The sequence below is a fragment of the Bubalus kerabau genome, chromosome 1 (assembly GCF_029407905.1).
Source record: "Bubalus kerabau isolate K-KA32 ecotype Philippines breed swamp buffalo chromosome 1, PCC_UOA_SB_1v2, whole genome shotgun sequence".
NCBI classification, from domain to species: Eukaryota; Metazoa; Chordata; class Mammalia; order Artiodactyla; family Bovidae; genus Bubalus; species Bubalus kerabau.
Window position 1 is genome coordinate 43,034,949 of NC_073624.1, and position 17,681 is coordinate 43,052,629.

The 17,681-nt window shown below is 37.1% G+C and overlaps 1 protein-coding gene across 2 annotated transcripts in view; it reads right to left on the bottom strand.

The window, feature by feature from the left end:
* IPO8 (importin 8) overlaps positions 1 to 17,067 on the bottom strand; it is a 66,568-nt gene extending 49,501 nt beyond the window's left edge. Inside the window, exons 1-5 of one of the 2 annotated variants that reach the window (XM_055573092.1) lie at positions 16,710 to 17,066; positions 12,686 to 12,767; positions 7,050 to 7,206; positions 4,362 to 4,520; positions 3,226 to 3,382 (exon numbers count right to left, since the gene is read on the bottom strand). In XM_055573092.1, coding sequence (XP_055429067.1) covers positions 3,226 to 3,382; positions 4,362 to 4,520; positions 7,050 to 7,206; positions 12,686 to 12,767; positions 16,710 to 16,793 — 639 coding nt within the window. In that variant the 5' untranslated portion in view covers positions 16,794 to 17,066. Of the gene's footprint in view, positions 1 to 3,225; positions 3,383 to 4,361; positions 4,521 to 7,049; positions 7,207 to 12,685; positions 12,768 to 16,709 lie in introns of both variants that reach the window. The other variant, XM_055573101.1, reaches the window with a different exon arrangement.
* Between the last annotated feature and the right edge of the window lie 614 nt (positions 17,068 to 17,681).

Sequence of the window (17,681 nt, forward strand, 5' to 3'; positions counted from 1 at the left end):
CTGCCCATTTTTTAATTGGGTTTTCGTTGTTGTTGTTATTGAGCTATATGAGGTGTTTATATATTTTAGATATTAACCCCTTATTGCTAATATCATTTGCAAATATCTTCTCCCATTTAGTAGGCTGTCTTTTTGTTTTGTCAATGGTTTCCTCTGCTGTGCAAAAGCTTTTAAGCTTAATTAGGTCCCATTTGTTTTTGTTTTTATTTCCTTGTCTTAGGAAACAAATCCAAAAAAATATTGCTATGATTTATGTCAAAATGTGCTACCTGTTTTCTCTTCTACTTTTATGGTTTCCATGTCTTACATTTAGGTTTTTAATCCATTTTGACTTCATTTTTGTATATGATATGAGGAAATGTCCTCATTCATTTACATATGACTGTCCAGTTTTCCCAGCACCACTTACTGAAGGGACTGTCTTTTCTCCACTGTATATTCTTGCTTCCTTTGTTGTGGATTAACTGACTGTATGTGCATGGGTTTACTTCTGAGTTCTCTGTTCTATTCCATTGATATATAAGCTTGTTTTTGTGCCAGTACAATACTGTTTTGATTATTGTGTATTTGTAGTGTAGTCTGAAGTCAGGGAGCGTGATATCTCCAAGTTTGTTCTTTTTTCTCAAGGTTGCTTTGGCAATTCAGGGTCTTTGGTAAATTATCTGTTCTACTTCTGTGAAAAATGTCAGCAATATTTTGATAGAGATTTCAGTAAATCTATAGACTGTTTGGATAGTATGGACATTTAAACAATATTAATTATTCCAATCCAAGAACACAAAATATCTTTCCATTTCTTTGTACTGTTTTCAAACTCCTTCATCAATGTTTATAGCTTTTAGAATATAGGTCTTTTACATCCTTAGATAAGTTTATTCCAAGGCATTTTATTATTTCTGATGCAGTTGTAAATAGGGACGTTTCCTTAATTTCTCCTCCCATAATTATCTTTTTGTGATGCAAACCCAGTTTAATGACATTAATGAAAATCTTTCCTTCAAGAAACACTTTTTTCAATTAATTTTGTCTACACTGTGGCATGATATCACAGTCCACTACACCACGTTACAGTGTACAACTCCCCTCCCTACTACACCTTGAGCTACAGGAGATGAGGCTTAGCACCTCTGCATCCATGCATTCCAAAACCTGCTACATGCTAAGGATATAATAAGTGAAGCTTACATTCTAATTGAGGGGGGAGAAACACTTAAATAAGAATTACAATATGGTGTGATAAACAGGACAGATAAAAGCATTACAATGTTGATAAGAGCACCCATGAGGACCACGTAACGCAGCCTGCTAATAGAAGAGACAACTTCTGTGGAAGAAGTGATATGCAAGCTGAGACATGGAGAAAGAGCACAAATGGACCAGGGCAGAAAGGGGAAGGAGGGTGCTCCAGGCTGCACGGTGCCTTAAAGGTTCAGCAGTGACAAGAGGACATGACCTGCTCATGAAGCTAACAGAATTTCCATATGGCTGGAGTGTAAAGAACAAAGCTAAAGCTAAATATAGTATAAGATGAGGTGAGAGATGAAAGGTTTTATAGGACATGTGAAGAAATTAACACTTTATTCTAAATGCAGTGGACAGTCAGTTGGTTTTAAGATGGAGCAAAGAGGAGCAGCAGGCTCAGGGTTAGGGGAAAGATAATAATGAGTTCACTTCTGGACAAATGAGCTCTGAAATATGTATGAAATATTCAAGAGCCCTGTACACAATAAATATTTAATAAATGCTTACACAAAATCAATTTCATTATATCATACTTTTTATAACATAAATTTTTCTGCCTTTTCCTTTATAGACAATCACTCTTTACTTACATAAACACTGGAACTATGCCACTTGAAGCCTTCTAAATTTTTGCTTCCAGGATTCCTCACTGAAGAATATTACTATATCAGCACATAATAAATTACTGAAATGGTTTAAAATGATGAGGGTTTTTTTTCCCGGATTTTTTAGGTTTTTAGCACATACATGTTAAGAAAAAAAAAATTAGATTTTTGCTCTCTTAGCAAACCAAGTAGAAGCAGAGACTTTAAGAAAACTATTTCATCATCCTCTGTCTTACTTACAGTTCCTGGCTATGCTTCTCCCAGTGGGAAAGGGAAGTCTGGCTCTGAATAAATGGGATATTACTATGTCTAATGGCAAGACATCTCACTGAATAAAAAATGTTTGCCCCAAAGTGATGCTCCTGAGAAAGATTTCTGAACAGAAAAACAAAAACAAAAGCATCATACATCTTCCTAGTTTATTACTTTTAAAAAAAAGAAAAAAAGGTGTATTCTTAGTATTCTAGTTTCTTCTCTTTTCTCAGAGGTGCCTCCTTTCCCCTTCCCACTCCCTCAAAAAAGGCAAAGCTGAAAAAAACACAAATATCCTCCCTGGACTGTCTCTATTAAAAGTTTAAAAGGTGAGGCTAAAAATATAAATCCTTTTTAAAGTGAAATATTCTAGAACAATATAAAAGTACTTCAGTCAGATAGAAGCCAAGAACAAAATCAAACTATCCTGACTCTCTAGCTTGATAAAACTACCCTCTTGCCATGACTAAGTTAACAAGAAAGCATGAAATAAAGCTTTAATCCATTCATCACTCAAATAGTTTAAACTGACAGCAATTATTCTTTCTCCACCCAGATCTAACTATCTTACCCAAGCCTTTCGAGGATTAAATTTTAAATATATTTAAAACATTCCATATTAATGTTCGTTATAGCTTTCAATTAAGAAAAAGGAAATTTTTAAATGACGGTAAACGAGTCACTCACTCTCATTTGTTAGCTTTAAATTGGGCCAAATGCAAACAAACTACCATCAATATGATTTCTCAATAAAAAAAGAACTCTCTTCTTTTCCTTTCTCTTCTCCTATAATGATAACTAATCTACAGGCAGAATGCTATGGACAGATTAGTCAAATCATCAGGTTTTAGGACAGTTAACTGCCTTGTTTCTTCCATACTCAGACTCCAGACACTGGGGTGAAAGACATATGGCCACTGAATCTCAGCTCTGCCACTCAGATAACCTTCGACAATTAAGTTGACCTCTCTAAGTCTGTTCGCTCATAAGGATTTTTAAGAAATACATGTGAGAATATATAATATGTAATTTTCAACAATAAACAATAACTGACACTTACTGAGCACTTTCGATGTGCCAGGCAGAAAACATGGCATCAAATTTGTCTTCTGCTATAGAAACTTACCTGCACAAGTGCATAAAAGATTTTCAGAATCTGTTTCTGTATTAATACAGAATAATGTGAGGAATCAGGAAGGAGCTGCATGATTTGTTGCTGAATACGAGGCAGAAATATTTGCATTGCTGCTATAAGAGGTTCTCTTTCCTCTGCTTTCTTATATCTACATGAGCAAAGACAAAACAAGAGAACAATAATTTCTCCCCCCACAAAAGAGCTATAAACAATGAATGAAAAACAGTATTTCTAAACTATATAAAACTTAAACAGTAACTTTCCAAACACTGTATTACATTTCACTTTGGATTGTTAGAATAAACCTGAGAGAAACTTTAAAAGAGCACATCCCTGTTTCAGGCAGAATACCTAAAATCTTTCAAGAGTTGGACTAATTCAAAATAATCAAAAACAGCTTTGCCACTTTCCTAAATCAATTTTTCTAATACTTAGATTAATTTTCATCATACCACAATTCTTGCCACAAAATACAGGCTGATATGCCAGCTTAAATAGATATTTCTATTATATAACAAATAATGTGGTGGAAAACATAGTTGTCTATACCGTATATTGAGAAGTTAAAATAGTTTACAAATTTATGTGCTCTTAGATCACTTTAATAGGTGTAAGTCTAAAATATCCTCTAAAAATCATTTTAAAAGGAGGACTACAGAACTTTGTATGCAGGAGCAACAATTTGAAACTAGAAAGCAATGCCATTAAACATAACACTAGTCCCACACTTTCCAAGCAATTCTTATAGAAACGACACTCATTAGCAAAGAAACTTGAACATTTTCTACCTTGCATCCAAAAAGGTAAATGTTTGGTTTACTTAATAATGTGCTCACTTGAAGACAAATGTTAAGGTACCTCTCCATCAAAATTTCCAAGGAAAGCTGTTAAATAAATGGTCCTCTGAAACTAACAAATTAGTTTGAGAAGCACTGCCTGAAAGATTAACACATTAGCAGATTAAAGATTCTTTGAAAAACTGTAGTAAATTACCACATTTGTGTTTAATCCAACATTTCCCAAACTAACCTGATTCTGCACAACACCCACAGCAGACCCCTCTATGCAATGTAATTCTTTCTAAGTAACACAAGGCTGGTATCTTCAGCCAATAGAAATCAACTTACTCATATGTCTTCACCAGTTGATACAGACATAACAAACTGCCAAGCCAGCTTCCACTGCTCTGTGATTGCAAGTAATAGTCTATCTTGTCGACTACCGCTGGCCAGTGACCAGGGAAATCATATTTAATGATGGCACGGAGACACATTGTTAACTGGACTCTATAAGGTGGGGGAAAAAAGTCCACAATCTAAGTAGTTATAAATATCAGGCTTCAAAGACCTCTAGTACTGTACACAAAAGCACTTTGATTCCTATTTATCTACCTTATATAGTTATTTATCTTGGGTGATAAGAAAAAGAAGGGTCCTATTAAAAAAACACCTCCTCAGTAACTCAAACTTACTGAAAATAAACAGAATGAGTGATTGCCTAAAATGTATCAAATCTTTCAAATGGTCTTATCCTAAAGACAAGCTTTGTAAAAAAAAAAAAATTTAATAAATTCATAAAAAATTCTACAAAAAAAAAAAAAGACAATGAATCAACCCCAGCTCTTATAAAATTTCCCACCTTGTCATATTTTGTATTTTGGTTATCATATCCTACAGGGAAACAAAACAAAAAAGCATTTTATTATTTCAACTAGACAAACTTAACCTAAAAATGGTCACAGTAAGTAAAATGGAAGCCTAATAACAGTGGGAAGCATCTCTGTGAGCCAAAGTCTGGAATCAGTCATCAGCAATTCCAGCCATGCAGGATTTTGCACCTATCAAAGCTTTCTTAGATCCTAAATTTTATACAAAGTACCAAGTACTAGCTGGAAATTCCTGAAGGGGAATGTTAAAAGCTATTTCCAAAGAAACATAGAAAAAAAGAAACAGGCAAGACATTAAACAGAAAAAAAAAAAAAAGAAGTATCTTCAATAAAACCACAAAGTTAAGTGATAAAAGATGTGATCTCATAACACTTAGGTCAGTAATCATTTCCTCAACTGGATCCCAGTCACAACTGAAAAGAAAGTGAGGGAAAAAAAAATGTCTCTCCTACAAACTCTCAGTGTGTCCTTACATGGTCACTTGCAAATGGTCAGAAAGTGAATCAAGCTAAATTAGGATTCCACCATGCCAAGAAAAAGATACATACTCAGTTCAACAGCCAATAACTTGAATTCACTGAAATGAAACAAACAAAATAATGCCTTTTCCTTGTGTCTCCAAATCTATCTGCAAAAGATCCTTTGCAGTACTTTTAAATAAACTTTGAGAATATTTATTTAAGAGTGGTTACAGTTAAGCCTTCAGGACATAAAAGAAACAAAGCCACAAAGAACTGTCTCATAATAAAGATAAAGATAACCTCCTATGCAACCAGCAGCTGTTCCTAAACAACCAATAGATCATATCTGTATTCAACAAAACTGAAACTTTTCATTTTTTTAATTTCATCTTCAGGTTGACCCTCTTAATCCTTTCTCATTCCAAGCCAAGCAAAGGATGTCTATGAACAGCCATCCTTTCATATATTACTATGCAGAAGCATTGCTTGCAAGATTCAGAGAGATTTAAAATGTAAAGATTTTGCCAAGAAATGGACACATGATGGTACCACAGGGAAGCCAGTGCCAGATGGGCATGTGGGCAACCAACAAGAATAAAGACTATTTTCTTTCATCAGTACACTTCCTTTCTCCTCTTAATGAAACAACTGCACAAAGAGGGGTTCAATACTTGTCACACTCAGGGATAAAGTTATATCTACTCTCTTGAAGTTCATTTCATTTCCCTACCTCAGATTCATCTATTTCCCTCCTGCCTTTTCTAAAGAAACCTAATCACTCTCTCATGTTGAAAAGAATTTGTTTTTCCTATTTTAAGACTGCATAATTTTTTTGACTCTATAGTTGTGCTATCCAATAAGGGCAGCCACCAGTTATATAAGTAAATTAGAAATTCAGTTCCTCAGGTACACTAGCCATATTTCAAGTACTCCACTGGCTTCTATGCCACATGACTAAGGATCAGACAGTATGGATACAGAAGATTTCCATCACCGTAGAAAGTTGACTGGACTCTACAGCAGCTAATCTAAATTTAAAAAACCAGAGATGCTTCTAGTTTATACTTTCTCCATCCTATCTTCTTCAAAGGAACAGATGTTCAGCTCACAAAAATGAATAAAAAGATAGGTAGAGTATTACAAAAATGCTAAGTTAAAACCCCCAGAAGTCAATTTCCCTGTATCAGGGAAAAGAAAAGCAAATAGTGAAAAGTCAAAAGTCAAAACCTATGTCTCTAACTGAGAACATAGGTTATTTACATAAAGGGATCTACACAACAATTTTAGTTACATGTTTGCTTTAACTCTTTTTGTGGCTACTTATAGCAACTAAATCCTTTCCAAAATATTTTGAGGCAGAGACTTTCTGGTGGTCCAGTGGTTAAGATTCCTCCTTTCCCACTGCAGGGGGCATGGGTTTGATCCCTGGTTGGGGAACTAAGATCCCACATGCCACATGATGCAGCCAAAAAAAAAAAAACCTCTCTCTCTCTCTCTCTCTATATATATATAAAAGCAAAGAATTACAAATGCAAAAACAGATAATTAAAACTGTATTCTTAGAGTGACCATCTTTATTACTTTGTATCTCTTTTAAAAAACAAACTTGAGGCTGATGATTATACTAATTTCCCCCATCCACATAGTCTGTGCTTCCCACAAAGCATACAGATTTAGTATAATGTACCTCACTAAATCTGGAGACCGAATTATTCCTTCCACAATATTATCACGTATTTGCTGGCGATCGTTTTCATGAATGTTGAATGGAAATATTGCTTCTCCTGGCGGAGGTTCTCGATCCGGCCAGTACTGTGTCACCATGTTCTTCAAGTAAATGGCAGCTAAATTAGAGGGGGAAAAAAAAAGCTAATGTAGCAGTATTGAAAAGATGGCTTTCATTTAGCCTTGCAGAGCATGAAAGGCTAAACCCTTCAATGCTAAATATGACACCCAGCAAAAATGGAAAGTCTTATAAATAGCCAAATGGAGAAGGGAAAATGAATATGAATTTAAAGTTTCTCTTTAGCTAGTAAAGTAAATCTAAGCAGAAAACATCTCATTAAATAAAGCTCCAGAGTTTACATGACAGAAAAATGACCTAGGAAATCAAGTATGTACCTATATACTAAATATAAAATGGTCTAAATGCAACTCTACTAAAAAATTTTCAGATCATGAGAGTCATACTGTTCATAACGCCCAATATTGAACTGACAACAGGTGAAATTCTACAGCCCTTCACATAGATTGCTTTTTCTGTCTTTCTTTCACTGGGTATTATTATCCCACACTACCATTTTGAAATCTGTATACTTTTTATAGTATTGGTAATTATTATCTAACCCTTCGGAAATATTTGCCACTTGCAAATATAACAATAGAGAAAAGAACATTAGCTTTCAAATATTTTTGGAAAATCTCAGGAAATCTCTTATCTGTTTATTTCTATCAAAGTACAATCATCAATGATTTGGTTCCTCTTTTTAATTACCTTCAACATTTAACAGGGAGAAGGCAATAGCAACCCACTCCAGTACTCTTGCCTGGAAAATCCCATGGACGGAGGAGCCTGGTAGGCTGCAGTCCATGGGGTCGCTAAGAGTCGGACACGACTGAGCGACTTCACTTTCACTTTTCACTTTCATGCATTAGAGAAGGAAATGGCAACCCACACCAGTGTTCTTGCCTGGAGAATCCCAGGGACAGGGGAGCCTGGTGGGCTGCCATCTAAGGAGTCGCACAGAGTCGGATACGACTGAAGCGACTTAGCAGCAGCAGCAGTAACATTTAACAAAAGACTTCTAAAAGAAGCTAATATACTGCTACAGAGTTCTGACAGGGAATGCAAAGCTTTCTCACCAACCCAGCTGAGCACTGGGAATATATATGTTTTTATAATGTCATATTCTTACCTATACATAAAATATAAAAATAAAGAGAGATGACCTGCAGATAACTGTCTTCCCTTAAGTTTCTCCTCTCCCTTCTTCCCCACTCCTCCCTTCATCTCAATTTTAACATAAGCTAAACTGGCTCATAAAAGCATTATACCACAAAGACTAAAGCAAAACATGTTCTACATTGGCTGTAATACAACAGAAATCCAGTGAAATTATGAACCTGATATCCTATAAGCTCCTCTTTCATTAGTTTTGATTCAACAAAGGTCTGAAAAAGACAATTTCACCTAAGACTTTCATTTTTTAGAATAAAAACAAAAATTATTTGAGACAGTGAAAGAGAGAGGGAAAGGGAAAAAGTGGGGGGCGGGTGGGGGGGTGGGAAGGGAGAGAAAAGGGAAGGGAGGGAAGCAGGAGAAAGAGAGAGAAATGTGTCTATGTGTGAGAGTTTGGGTTTTTATCTTTTTTTAAGTCAGACCACATAGGCTCTGGACTAAGTACCATCATTTACCCCAGTATACTTATTTTATTATGTAACTGTCATTGGCAATAAAAATACACAAACTGTTGGAAAAAATGAATAAATGATCTAAGAATATGGTCCAACCTGTCAGCAGTTCAGACTGATTTCATGAGATTAATCTTTGCAAAAAGAAAAATCACAATGCCATTTTAATCCCTACAGAACTAGTCTTGAAAATAAAAAGCAACTTTCAGACAGCAAAGATACAGACATGGTAAAATCATGGACCTATTCATAATTTATTCATTAAATGCTATTAATTTTATAACTAAAAATATTTTTATTCTGGGACACCATCAGAGATGGACTATATAAAAGACAGTGACAAACTGTATAGATTGCAAGAAACATGCAATTAGTTAAAATAAAACTGAACTTAATGTAATAATTTGAAAATAGAATATTAATTATGCTTATAATCATGGATTACTAAAGATAATGAAGGGAAAATACCAAAAATAACTGAAACTCTACCAATAATCTAAAAATATCCCTTTAATCATTTAATTCAAATGTCTATCTAACCATATGCCAGAGCTAAGTAAATACAAATATCTTAATTCATTCATAAAGAAATTAAGTATTAAAATTTGTTTTTCTGCAAAATCTACTTATAACTTCAGCATCTTAAGTTTGAAATTAACTTTAAAACATACACACATTTCTCCCCTTTTGAAACACAATGAATCATCACATACGCTCTATGTTCTGGACCCAGAGCCACCAACCACCACACAGATCAACTGGGTTCTATAACATCAAAGTGGAAAGGATGCAATTAAACTTAGTGAAGTGGAATGCTATGCTTTTTGAGTTGATATTTCTAAGTTTTTCTACAATTTTTCATAGTAATTTGGTAGCCCTTCTCCCCTTCTCACTCTTGTTATTAATCTGTTAAAGGCTAAGAAATAAAGTAATGAAGTGTGTAAATTATATCTAAAACAAGATTAAATAGATTCTGAGTAAAAGTTTCCTACAAATAAGACCCATGAGTTTTAACAAAAGAGCATCTTGAAGTGCTTCTGGACTAATCAAACAACTTCCTGTTAATTTCTAGGTTCTGTAATCTGAAACACTGAAGTTACCACCTTGATAATGCTACTAAGCTTACCAATCAAAAGCAAAACAGTGGAGCAAACATCCAAATTTATCTTGTTTAGCTTGCCAATATCAAAATATTACATTTATTTCCTATTTCTTACCAGTAAAGTAATAAAGGACACTCACTAACAAGCTTTATTGATAATGGCAAGAATATTAATTGCCCATAAGCAAAAAAATCAAGAACTGAATATTTCACAGAACCATGTCTTTCCACTTAATATTATAGCATAACTTTTATGAACAGGCTGATTTTTTAAAATCAAAGATCACAACATTCTGTTTTAAATGTGATGCTAAAATGATAAATTGTCTGAGGGTCACCATGATTCTTGGGGTACCTTTGTATTCTAATAATAGGTTAAATAGAAGAGAAAACTTATAAATGGCACTTAAATTTAGGATAGTTATAATGTAGACTTCTACACAGTATATACACAGACTGTATAATAAAATGGATGCTGTAAAGTAAAAAGTTGTCCTAATGAATTTGGACATGATCAGCAACCAAGAGAAACTCTGTCCTGTAGCTAACAGATTTAAAATCTACATAAATTATAAATAAAAATTGCTTTTAAATGCTAATTACATTTTATATTAAAACTTAATTACCTACGTTATTAAGATTCAAAGTTGTATAGAACTGGTGAGGATATGGGAAACCCAGCATTCTAATGCACTGTAGATAGAAAAAGTAAGCAAATGCAACTTGGTGATAAGATTCAAAACTGTAAATGTTAATATTGTTAATATCATTAACCTAGCATTTCCATTTGTTTCATCCTGTGAAAATATCTCCACTAGTATCCAGAGATATGTGTTCAAAGATGTTCATTTTAGTGTTGCCTCTAACAAAAACAATAAAAAGGGGCAATAAGGGACATGCCCCCCAGTATCGGATTGCTTAAATACACTATGGTAGTTCTCATCCAAAGAAACACAGGAGAGGATGGGACAAACTGAGAGTAGCACTGAAATATACACATTACCACGTATAAAGCAGATAGCTAGCGGGAAGTTGCTGTAACACAGGAAGCGCAGCCCAGTGCTCTATAGAGGGGTGCACCGTAGAAGGGTGGGGTCGGGAAAGGGTGGGAGGGAGGTTCAAGAGAATATATGTATACTTACAGTTGACTCATGTTATTGTACAGCAGAAACCAACACAACATTGTAAAGCAATTACCCTCCAAACAAAAATAAATGTTTTTAAAAAAAGAATATATAGAGGAATGGGAGTATGGAAATCTCAGAAATATACTTTTCTTTAAAAAAAAAGAAATACTAAATAAGTGTTACAAAGAATGAAGTATACATATGTGCACTGACATGGAATGATCTCCCAAGGGTATATGGTTAAATGAAAAAAAAAAAGTAAATTACAAAATAGCATGTGTAGTGCAAACAGATTTTTATTACTTTTTAAAATCAGCATATCTACAGAAAAAGAAAAAGAATTAGGGAACCATGCACCAAAGTTGATAGTAGATATCTCTCGGGGTAGGTTCAAGAGCAATCTAATAATATAAATTCTGTTTTTTTGAAATAGTTGTATGTCATATAAATAAGACTTATTAATTTAATAAACTGCTTTAAGATCCTTAAAAATACTATTTCTATTGCAAAGCTTTATAGCAAATTCACAATGGCCCTATAAACACTTAGGTTATTAAAGTAAGTTCCATTTAGCAAAATGTGGTTTCAAAACAGCCCTATTTTATAAAACAAACATTAAACTGAGAATTGTGATTTCAAAAAACTTACACTAAAGTCTCATAAACCTTATTAAAGTAAAAATAATTCCACTATGAATGTTTTTCCATAGTTTTTTCATAAGAAACTTATCTTTTCCATAAGATAATTTAACCACAAAGGGATCATTTAGGAAATCATACATATTTTTCCAAAATTTAATGATTCCCTACTTTATTCTGTTATGTTCAAGTAAAACTAAATACTTTTATCAGCATGTAGAGTATAATTCCATTTCTATAAAATTGTTCATCTATTTCTATCTGAACACATGCACAGAGTAATGAGCACCTAATGATGGGTCATTTCTAAGTAATGAACGTAGGGTAATTTTTTTACTTTTTTCTGTGTATTTTTCTGTATTGCCAAATTTATTTATGAGTGTATGTCACTTCAATCATATAAATTAGCTACTGTCATTTGATCCCCTTCACTTGAAATTATTTTCTTTCCAGGACTCTTCATGCTCCGTTTTTAACCTTCTGGTTTCTAATGACCAGTTCATTTAAAAAAGGAGGAAGAAGAATAAAAAAAAACATCAAGGAACTACCCTAAGATCCACAGACCCAAAAGCAAGGTTCATGTTTATAACAAAAGTTCAGCTTCCCATCATGTGGTTAGGAACACCTGTGCAAACCTTCCCCCTCCATGATCTGACACATGGAATGGAGCCAAATTCATATACACAAATTCATGGTGTTAGTCTATGGGTCTAAAGGCAAAGCCACCAGGAATCATTAAAAATTAGGGAGATAACGCTATTAAAACTGAATAAGCTAAGAGGAAAAATGCCAAAGTTATAGAGGAAAGGAACTGTATTAATAGCTAGAAGGGAGAAGAGGACAGAAAAAGCTATGGGAGATTTAAGAGCTCCATATGAACCTCTAAATTTCCAGGGAAAAAGACAGTCAGTTTTCAAGCCATGAGAAATACCTCATGTATGTTTCCTATGTTTTCAAAGAAAGCAGATATTTAGAAATGAAATAAAACTCTAGTTCTAGTTTTACCCATAAATAATCTTAGAAAGGATTGAAAAAACCAACTCACCTGCCTGGCGCACTGGGAATTCCACATGCTCAGACACTATAATCCGAAGCAGACTGGGAGCAAAATTGATAATCTTGTAAGACTGAAATTACAAAGAAATATTTTATTAAAAATAGGGCAATACAAGTGAATAACCGTCCGCACCTGTTCCTGAATACACTCCTGTCCGAACAAAAGAAAAACTTTTAAAGGAAAAGAAACTCTCCAAAGCAAAATAAAGATTACTAAAATACAAAAAGAATCCTTGGAATAAATCAATGAATAAAAGAGTAAGAACATTTTTATGTTTTTTTAGATATATATTGTCAAAATGTTCTCCAGAAAGGGTGCAGCAATTTATGCTTCCCGCAGTAGATTATATGTGTGCCCATCTATCTAATATAGAGATTAGCATTATCATTTCTTCAAAACTTTTCATCTTTATTCATATTTTAAACTACACTTATTCTAGCTTGAATTTTTTTTCCTGTCGGTTGGCTATTTGTTTTCTTCCACAAATTCTTTATTCCCCTCACTCTTCTGTAAAAGGAATATTTGTTTTATTCTTAATAACTTCTGGGAGCTATTTTATGAATTTAAAATTTCAAATTTTTATTTGACTCATACATTGTGCTCAGTCACTAAGTCATGTCTGACTCTGCAACCCCATAGACTGCAGCCCGCCAGGCTCCTCTGTCAATGCAGTTTTCCAGGCGAGTGACTTATACAAGTGTTTCTTTCCAGCTTATTTGTGCTTCAATTTTGTTAGTACTTTTGATGAAAAGAAAACATGGGCTACAGAAAATGGAAGATCCAACAGAGAAAATGGACAATGGCACTGCACAAGCCAGCCCAGATTGCAGCAGTGTATGTACTTCAGGAGACAGGGTTGAGAGCTCTGTCACCAGCTGCCCTCTGCTGCCAGAGCATCTTTTAAACTTAGCAGCGCCCAAGTGAGCCTGCACTGATGAAGTGCCTACTGTCTGGGCCATTTCTCCCCATAGACATGTTTTACTCTGACCTACTCCTGAGTTTGGCCATGGCGACTATAGATGCAAAAAAAGAGAGCGAGCGAGCAAGCAGCCTATTCCTTCTGATCATATTCCCTCCAGATGTCTAGTACCTGGACCACATTACAGGCCTGCCACATGCCCAGAGCTTACACTTGGCCATGCCTGCTGACATTCCCAGAAAGGACTCATAAATTCTCACTGAGACTAAGCCACACAATGTCACAAGGAGTCTGTTCCGCTTACCTCCTCCCTGGACCCTGGATCTATGGTGGCATCCCTTTCTGTGCACCACTAGGTTTATGCACACCACTCCTTTTTTTAAATTTATCACCTTTCCTATTATTTATAATAACATTCATTGAGATAAATGTTTAACCAAAAAAAAGGAGAAAATTGGCATCTTTAAAATATTGGTTCTTTTCATATTCATTGGAAGGACTGAAGCTGAAGCCGAAGCTCCAATACTTTGGCCACCTGATTAGAAGAGCCTCAAGAGATTCACTGGAAAAGACTGAAGAAGGTAAAAGGAGAAGAGGGTGGCAGAGAATGAGGTGGTCAGATGGCATCACCGACTCAATGGACATGAATTTGGGCAACTCTGGGAGACAGTGAAGGACAAGGAAGCCTGGCATGCTGCAGTCCTTGGGGTCACAGAGTCAGACACAACTTAGTGGTTTCAATTATAGATAAAGAATTTACTTCATATACAAAAATTTAAGATTCTGCAGTTTATAGAGGATGAAAGGAACAACAATTACAAGATAATTCAAAAATTTACTCTTGTTGTTCAGTCACTAAAATAAATGAGCTGGACCCTAATCCCTTGTGGTAGGTTACCCAATGGTTTATCCAACAAAGAAGGACGTTACAGTGGTGGTAAAGGATAAAGCATACAAAACGCAACATTAAAACCATATTTATTAAAAGTTTATGCAACATTATACTTTGGTCTTCTACTTACAAGTCAAAAGAATACTTAGAGCATATTACAATCCAAAGCATTATATTATACTAAATATAAAAGCTAAATGAGTGACACAACAATAAGCTACTTTTAGAAGTTGCAGAGGTAGTTGTGGTCTGTAGTGAGTTGGGTGGATATGGGGCAGGGCAGAGTTAGGTTGGTATGGATTTGGATTGAAATATCAGGAACAAAGGGGCTTCCCAGGCGGCACTAGTGGTGAAGAACCGACCTGCCAATGCAGGAGACCTAAGAGACACTGTTTTGATCCCTGGGAAGATCCCCTGGAGGAGGGCATGGCAACCCACTCCAGTATTCTTGCCTGGAGAATCCCATGGACAGAGGAGCCTGGTGGGTTACAGTCCATAGGGTGGCAAAGAGTTGGACAGGACTGAGGCAACTAGGCATGCACACACCACGAAGAAAAGGGTATGGGGTCCTAAATATCTCTTGCAGTTCTGCAGGTTTTCCACCTTCCCTTTCCACTTTTATAAAGTCAGCTGCACTTAACATACTGATGACTCAGAAACAATACAAGCATAGGCTAACAGAGGCAGAGCGGTACAACAAGAGAGAAAAGATATGATCCCTGTTCAAACTATCAAAATAACATCTGTCCACATTGTGAAGGGAAGGGGGTCATAAACAGGCCAACTCCCCTGCTCATACTAGCAGAATGCATGTTCAGCTCTTGCTTTGTTCCTCCTAACCAACGCCTGGATTACTACTCTTCCAACTAAGCAACACGTAGTACTTTTACCCTGCAAAGCCTGGGACAGGTACTGACCTTAACTTTCCCCTCTTCTGAGAGAGAGTCCTTTTCTCTTTGAAGCACCAATACACTCCCTTTAGGTGTCAGTTGAACGCAACCTTCTCTCCAGAGTCAGTTATTTTCACTCTCTCATCCTGGATTCACACCTAACTCCACCCAGATTTCCCATTTAAACAATCCCTTTCAAAGATTCACGAGAGATATCTGCACTTCAAAGTCAATTCCATCCAGGGAAAACCTAGGACACACTTACTTAAGACAGTCATTCTCACACTTTAGGAAGCACAGAATCACCTAGCTAGTTAATTAAAACACAACTGGGCCCCATCCCCAGAGGTTCTAATTCCTTAAGTCTAGAGTGAAGCCCCATAATTTCCATTTCCAACAAGTTCCCAAATGATATTGACGTTGCTCATTCTGGGCAGCACTTTGAGAACCACTAATTCAGGTATATTCCTTTACATTTTAAGGATTACTGCAACCTCAAACCTGTCACTCTATCCTGGGGGTAGACCTTACTTCGTACTTTGTAGTGATAAGTTTATGATTCATTCTTACAGGTGAGGAGGAAAATACAACCTAGAGTTTGGGATTATTAAATTTGCCAGTGTCGGTAATATCGCTGGAACAAGGTCAAAGCTAGTTAGCAAGAATAAAGGAAGGGAGATAAAAGAAAGTCTCACACATTTTACCGTTTTTTAAAAAACCTCTACAAACTCTTACTATTCGGTGTGGCTTTTGCAAAGCACCACCACCATTAAAAACTGCCTATTCTTCCCAAAGCACTCTTCCGCCAGCATTTCCCCAGCGCTCCAACAAACTCCGCCACTCGGTGTCTAAACGGTCCTGCCAAACCCCACAGAAGCAGGCGAATGGACAGGGTTTCCCACAGCAACACCTAAAAAGGCCTGGGTCTGCAGAAAAAAAGAACTCAGATTTGAATTTTAAATGAATTTTCCCACCAACTCGGCGTACTTAAGGAAAAGAAATCACATCCCGAAAACACTAGCAAAGCTTGCTAAAGCTTCTTTCTGCGGACCAGGCGAGCTGAACAAACTGCACCGGGAAGAAAAACGACAGGGAAAGATGCAAAGGTGGCCAACAGGTGCGTGAGCCGTTGAGAAAAGATCCAAGGAGTACGGTACCACCGGACCCGGCGGCGGGGGCGGGGACGGAACCGGCCGAGAGACGCTTTGAGGTCCGGGGTCCGGGGTCCCGGGTCGGGGCCCGGGTTGGGGTGGAGATCAGGGGCGCCGAAGAGGGAGAGCCCGGCGAGGCGGCGGAGGGCCCGCTCCTCACCTGGTTTAGTTCATTCTCGGCCGCAATCCGCAGCTTCGGGTCGATGGTGCCCTTCAGCGCCTGGATGATCCGGTTGAGGTCCATCTCCCCAGGCGGGGGCTCCGCGGCCCCCGGACCAGTAGGCCAGACTGCCGCTTTAGTTTTTCTTTTGACCCTCTCAGCCTCCTCCGCCGCGACCCCTGAACTACCTCACTCCTCACCCCCCGCCACCGTCGCCACCTGCAGCCACTTGCTGCGCCACTCTGACTCCGCGCCCCTTGTCCTCCCTTTCTACCCCCCACAACTCGCTCTCCATTCACCCTTTTACGACAGCCGGTGGGAGGCGGGAGAAGTAAGAAGAGGAAACGGCGCCTCCTTTACGGCGGCCTCTTCCCCCGGGCATGCTGCTATGGCCGCCCCCTCTAGCGGCCACCATGCTGCTGTACGGAAAGTGGTCTCGGCTTCTTTCGAGCAGGGAAACTAGCTCACTAGCTCCAACAGGCGGTCGTCGTGCTGCCCTACGGAAAAGAACTTCCTGCCATTTCCCTTTGGGAGAACCGAGCTCGCAAGGTGTCTCTTTACAGTTGCTTCCAAATTAAGCGCATATGGGTGGAATGGCACTATTTATTAGTCTGAAAATTCTTTGGGTATTACAACTGAGATCATCTGCGTGCGTGCTAAGTCGCTTCAGTCGTGTCCGACTCTGTGCGACCCTATGGACTGTACCCACAAGGCTCCTCTGTCATTGGGATTCTCCAGGCAAGATTACTGGCGTGGCTTGCCACGCCCTCCTCCAAGGGAATCTTTCCTACCCAAGGATTGAACCCTCATCTCCTATGTCTTCTACATTGGCAGGCGGGTTCTTTACCACAAGCGCAAAGCTGTCTCTGTGGGACCCATCATTCGTTCATTCAGTTACTCACTCATATCCTGAATGTTTTTTAAACATGTATTTTTCAGCCAGAGTACCAAGATACTTAGGTACCACATTAT